This window comes from Convolutriloba macropyga, chromosome 8 (genome assembly GCF_964194025.1).
Source record: "Convolutriloba macropyga chromosome 8, txConMacr16.3, whole genome shotgun sequence".
NCBI classification, from domain to species: Eukaryota; Metazoa; Xenacoelomorpha; order Acoela; family Convolutidae; genus Convolutriloba; species Convolutriloba macropyga.
The window spans coordinates 44,231,045-44,237,067 of NC_134475.1; the positions used below are offsets into that span (position 1 = coordinate 44,231,045).

General features: G+C 44.7%; 1 protein-coding gene across 1 annotated transcript; it reads right to left on the reverse strand.

Annotated features, from left to right (window-relative positions):
• Positions 1-3,608: 3,608 nt before the first annotated feature.
• Positions 3,609-4,337, reverse strand: LOC142345066 (uncharacterized). Its single transcript, XM_075397147.1, has one exon. The coding sequence runs from the start codon at positions 4,335-4,337 to the stop codon at positions 3,609-3,611; it is 729 nt and encodes a 242-aa protein (XP_075253262.1).
• Between the last annotated feature and the right edge of the window lie 1,686 nt (positions 4,338-6,023).

A 6,023-nucleotide genomic window follows, 5' to 3' on the forward strand; every position in this document is an offset into this window, starting at 1 on the left:
TTAAAGTACACTCTGGTAATCAATCATTCACCACCCCAGCTTATTGGGCTTACATCTTATACGCCCCCCAGACGCACGTGCCATTTTTTACCAGTAAAGTGCTATATAACACATCATAACACATGTGAGCTTGAGAACATCTCACCAGATCAAAAAAAAACTGAGCACCTTGCAACGAAAAGCACAAAATATTTCTTATTCCAACAGTCATCGCACTGTCAGCGATTATATGGTCTTGAGTCTATGGCTTCGCACGCTCAATAAATCAAGACCCCTACTGACGGAAAGAATTGAAGCCGCTCAAGCCCAACTGGCAATCATGCTCAAAGAGAACAAAAGATCATTTGAAAAACTCATTGAGAACGGCAAGACATTCAAAAGTATCTCTCAGAAAATCGTCCAAAGGTAGCCCTGAAAGACATTCGGAATGATCAGAACCATTGATTTAAAAAAATACATTTTACATCAGGAGAAATTCTACTGAAACTTTTGTCACTCGACAAACTTGTAGTGGAAAACAGGCTTTGTCTTAAAGCTTTAACTCAACGTTGGTTCTGAAAGATACACGATATCAAACACATAAACAAATGCAGGAATAACAACAAGGAATGGTAGATTATTTATAACGACTATCACAACATTCTCCCCCGCTAATGTTGCTCCTCGTACTTCCAAATGATCTCGTCTTCGTCGAAAGTCTCAGGGATGATGCTGCTGTCTACAGTTGAGCGTAGGCGTTCTGGCAGACGCCTTACTCTTCCACTGCGGCGAGTGCTCTGGCCTGCCGGCTCCCTTGGCTGGGAAATGACGGGCGGTGACTCCTCACCAGTACGTGGCATGCAAACATCTTGCTGCGATCCTGGAGCCATCGTTTCCAGCGTTTGCGCATTGTTGTCCATAATCGACGTATCCGCTATTACATAGCTTCCCTCCTGCGGCTTTTCCGGGACATTCACGGGATGAGGCAGGGAGGATCTTCGTCGAGGGTTTGGCACCACGCTGCCGTGAGATAACATGGACGATGAAACTGTGTCGACTGCTCCATTACGCCGCCTAATTCTCGTAAATTGATTGTTTATTGGCTCCACAACTTCTGCAGGCTGAACTATAGGGTCGCCTTTGTTGCGAACAAAACTCTTGACATACACGGGGTGACCCGGCGCCAGCCATGAAGGGAGATTCCATTTTGCAGGCGCCCTGCGTTTGAAACCAAAAAACCGCTCGTGAGGTGTTTCTTGTGTAGATGTACAAATGAGTGCTCGGATTGACGCCAGCACATCAGGCAGTATATCTTCCCACCGATCGGGTTGCAGACCGCGAGAATGGAGTGTACAGACGACGCCCTTCCAAACCGTTCCATTAAGGCGCTCACATTGGCCGTTGCCTTTGGGGTTATACGGTGTGGTTCGGGAGTGTGCGATACCCGTATCGGCGCAGAATCTATCGAAGTCGGCTGACATAAAATGTGTCCCCCTATCTGAGTGAATGAAGCCCGGTGTTCCACAAAGTGAGAAGATTGACTTGAGAGACCTTATGACTGACTGTGCACAAATATCCTTTAAAGGTATTGCGAACGGAAAACGACTGTACTAATCAATTACAGTGAGAAGATAGCAATTTCCAGCTGGGGACATTGATTTTAGTCCAACCAAATCAATGCTAATACGTTCGACCGGCCGAGTAGCCTTTATAATATGAGCTTTCGCGGGACGGTAGAACTTAGGCTTCCATTCGAGGCAGGTGGGACACTCAGAGCAAGACTGTCGTACTTCGTTCAAAGTAAATGGTAATTTGTGTCGACTGACGTACTCCCACATTCTTGTAATTCCAGGATGGCACAAGCGTCTGTGAAGGTTGTCCACTGTGCCGGAATTATCAATTGACGCGATGCGTGAGAGTGCATCCGCTGCGATGTTCTCTGACCCCTTCTTATACTCGATTCCATATGACAGTGTGGAGAGTTCTAATCGCCACCGCATCAGCTTGTCATTCTTAACCTTGGACTTATTGCGAGAGAAGATAAAAGCAACAGCCTCTTGGTCCGTTTGAATCAAGGTATGGTAAGTTCTCATGTATGGCATCCACTTACGGCTACACTCTACAATGGCCAATGCTTCACGTTCCGCTGCTGACTGTTTACGTTCCCCAGAACTGAGAGAGCGCGAAAAGAAAGCAATGGGCTGCGAGTCTTGCGTGAGCGTTCCTCCTATCGCCGTTCCTGAAGCGTCTGTCGTCATAATGAGCGGCGAACCAGGTTTAGGAACAGCCAAAACCGACTTCGCTATAGCATCTTTCAGTTTCCCTATAGCCTTCTCCGCAGACTCTGGAAGAGGCAGAAGGCCTGCATTGAAAGCGTCCAGGAGCGGTCGGACTTTGTCCGAGTAATGCGCAATTCACTTCGCGTTGTAGGCAAAGAATCCAATGAGCCTGTGGAGTTCCTGCTTAGTGGCCGGTAACGGATAGTCCATAAGTGTCTTGAGTCTCTCAGTGTCAGGCCGCTGTGTACTCTTTTCCAGAATTTGGCCAAGCAACGAATTTCGTTGTACGTTGAACAGACACTTGTCTTTGTTGAGAGTGATTCCGTATTTCTTCACTGTTGATATAAACCTCTCCAGATTACGGTCATGCTCCTCTTGAGTTGCCCCCGAAATAATAACATCATCCAGATAGGCTCGTGTCTTTTCTAGCTTCTCCTTGCGAATGATAGAATCGATCACTCGTTGAAAAACAGGAACTGCGTTAGTTAGCCCAAAAGCAAGTCGAGTGAACTGATACAACGCTCCATTTGCTTCGAAGGCTGTGAATGGACGATCTGATTCCTGAGTAGGTACTTGATGATAGGCAGATTTCAGGTCCCTGCGAGAGAAATATTTGTCCTGTGTAGCTCCGTCGAGTATTGTCTCCACTTCCGGGAACGGGTATCCATCGGGTTCCGTATAACGATTTATCGTTTCTGAATAGTCTATAACCATACGCGGCTTTGATCCACGTCTAACCACAAATGCTTGGGCCCGCCATGGCGACGACGAAGGCTCTATGATGCCAGCTTCTAGTAGGCGATCGATCTCTTGAGTAAGATATTCTTTGTTCTCTTTACTCGCATAGCGAGATTTAGTTGTGATTGGTTTGGCCCTTTGCTTGGTTATGGTTGAGAAGAGAATCGGTGGTTCAATGTCCAATGCTGGGAACATAGCTGCAGCGTGTGTGCCCTGAGCTGCTTTCGAGAATGAGACGGGGCCACGATCCCCCTTTGTTTCCAGCTGTACCACTGAGTGTTGCCCGAGAAGATCCATGCCAATTATGATATCTGCAAGAAGTCTCTTGGCAATTTTAAGACGAGTGGAGTAGGTTTCCGCGTTCATTTGCATCGTCAGATCGATATGGCCAAGTATTGGTAATTTGGTCTTGTCTGCAAGTTGAGTAGCGGATGCTGTCATAGTTATTTTACCGTCACACTGACGTGCAGCTTCGTAGGAAATGAATGACTCCGATGCTCCAGAGTCAACAAGACCGAGAAATTCCTTCTTCCCAACCTTCACCAAAGCGTAGAAGGCATCGGAGCTTCCTCCGGCCGCGAGAAGTACCGACGACAGTGCCGAAACGGATGACTATTCTGGCTGAGCTTGTTGTGTTACTGCCAGCTGGCTCCGACAAGCAGTCTCCCAATGTCCTTTCTTTTGGCATTTATGACAACTGTCGTTCCAAGCTGGGCAGTTTCGTCGCGGATGGCCACGAAGTCCGCAAAACTGGCATTTATTTCGAACTTGTCCTCCTTCATTGACAGTACTAGTTGGCGGTCGACCTGTGGCGCACAACTCTGATGCCGCCTCCGATGATGACACAGACGAGTCCAGTCCTTCAGTTCCACGAAAACTTCGGTTGTAGTCTGATGACAGTTCAATAGCGCTTGCAAGTGAAATGCAATTCTCCAGAGTTGCATCTTCGTCCGTTTGCTCCAGAAGTCGCATGCGAATGATATCCGATCTCACGCCCGCAACGAGGGCGTCCCGAATCAGGAGCTGTTGATGTTCCTGAATATTGACGGCTTTGCATTCGCACTTTTGCAGTAGAATTTTCAATATATTGATGAAATCCGAAATAGACTCATCCGATTTCTGACGGCATGAGAGGAGCTGATGACGGGCATATATGATCCTAGTGGGTTTCTTGAAGTGCTTTTCCAGTATGGAAATGGCCTCGTTGTATGAAGGAGCGTGTTCCAAGATGGCAAAAAATCCGAACCTACATGCGAAATCAAAAAGGTCAGTTTGTGTTCGTCTTCTGTGATTTTGTTGACATCCAATCCCTTGGAGAAACAGTCTTTCCACCAGCGCCATTGTTCTGGAGTCGGACTTGAAGGAAGTTGTGGCGGCTTGAACTTCATGGCATTCACAACGTTGAGTTAAATTGTAGTGGAAAACAGGCTTTGTCTTAAAGCTTTAACTCAACGTTGGTTCTGAAAGATACACGATATCAAACACATAAAGAAATGCAGGAATAAGAACAAGGAATGGTAGATTATTTATAACGACTATCACAACAAAACTGAAAGCAAAAGGACCTAACAGGATAGGCAACGACCTCTTAGTTGAACTAGCCCCAACAACTCGCTTGCATTCCATTTTAACAACTATCGAAAGAACAAATTGACCCCAGTGCTAGGAAAACTAGAGAGTGCTCCAATCTCAAAGCATGGAGATGGCGAAGCAGTCTCAAACTACCGAACCATCAACCTCCTTTCTATTGTCTCAAAGTACTTGAGAAAAATTGTTCGACAAACTCCTCATAGTCATCTAACCGCAGCTCTCCGATCAAATGCACGGATTCCGAAGGCAGAGACTATTATCAACAAACCATATAAACTATATTCATGACTTTTTTTTTATTAAGATAATGTCAATTGTTCCTATCTAATCTCTTTCTATTTTGACTGTCAAAAAGCCTTTGACAAAAAAAACACTCAACTTGTAGAGAAGCTCCAGATGTACGCCGTACACGGCGCAAGTCTGAAGCTCGAAGAAAGCTATCTCACAGGACAACCACAACGCTCAAAGATTGAAAGTTCCGACTATTACTCTTCAATGTACCGTGGAACTCCCCATGGTTCTCTCTTGGGCCCCAACTTCTTTCTTGCTTTTGCAAATGACCAGCCAAATTGTGTCATGTCACTAAGCTCTAGCTACGCAGAGAACTGCAAAGTAATTGGGCCAAAACCCGTTAAAAATGCGATTGACATCAAGATCTGGAAATGGTTTGAAACAAATTCTTTGGCTTTTTGCCCTTAAAAAGCATCTATGCCATCAAAATATATCTGGAAAAACACTAGGAATATGGAAGGAAACGGACGACTGGGGCCTGACGGTGTCACAAAATTGTACCTGGTCATTGCAAGCTAAAAGAGATATTTTTAGGGCGTTGAAATGTCTTTACATTCTCCAGAAAAATATTACAATTTCGGGCTCGAGCACTAAGATTGCTTTTGAAAATTACGTGGAAGTTACGTTGTTTTGTTAGTCAGCTTTGGTAGCTCTTTCCAGATTTCGAGCTAAAGATTTCGAGCCCACAACACTTTTATTACGTGGAATTTAAAGTGGTGGTAGTTGTAAAAGACTTCTATTTCTTTGATAGGATAATACAACATTATAAAATAAGTAAGCATTGTTTTCGTGGGTCATGTATAAGAAATAACGTAAGCAAATACTGTAAAAATGAACTAAAACATTAGAATAGTGCCTATCCTGCGCAAAAACTACACCTACATTCTAGAGCCCAAGTATACGTATTATTGATGTCATATTTCATTTTTGTCAAGTTCAAAAGACATCTATGTATAAGATCTTGACATGGGTTTTTCGATTTTCAGCTGCTTTTACCGACATTCAGGAGACCAGCTGCGTCATTGACCAAAATTGGTACTCGGAAGAAGACGGACTTCTCAGTATGAAGAAATCATTAAAATTTAGAGAGTTTTGCTCGTTCATTATAGCAAAGAAGAAACGTAACTCACTCTCAATCAGATGATA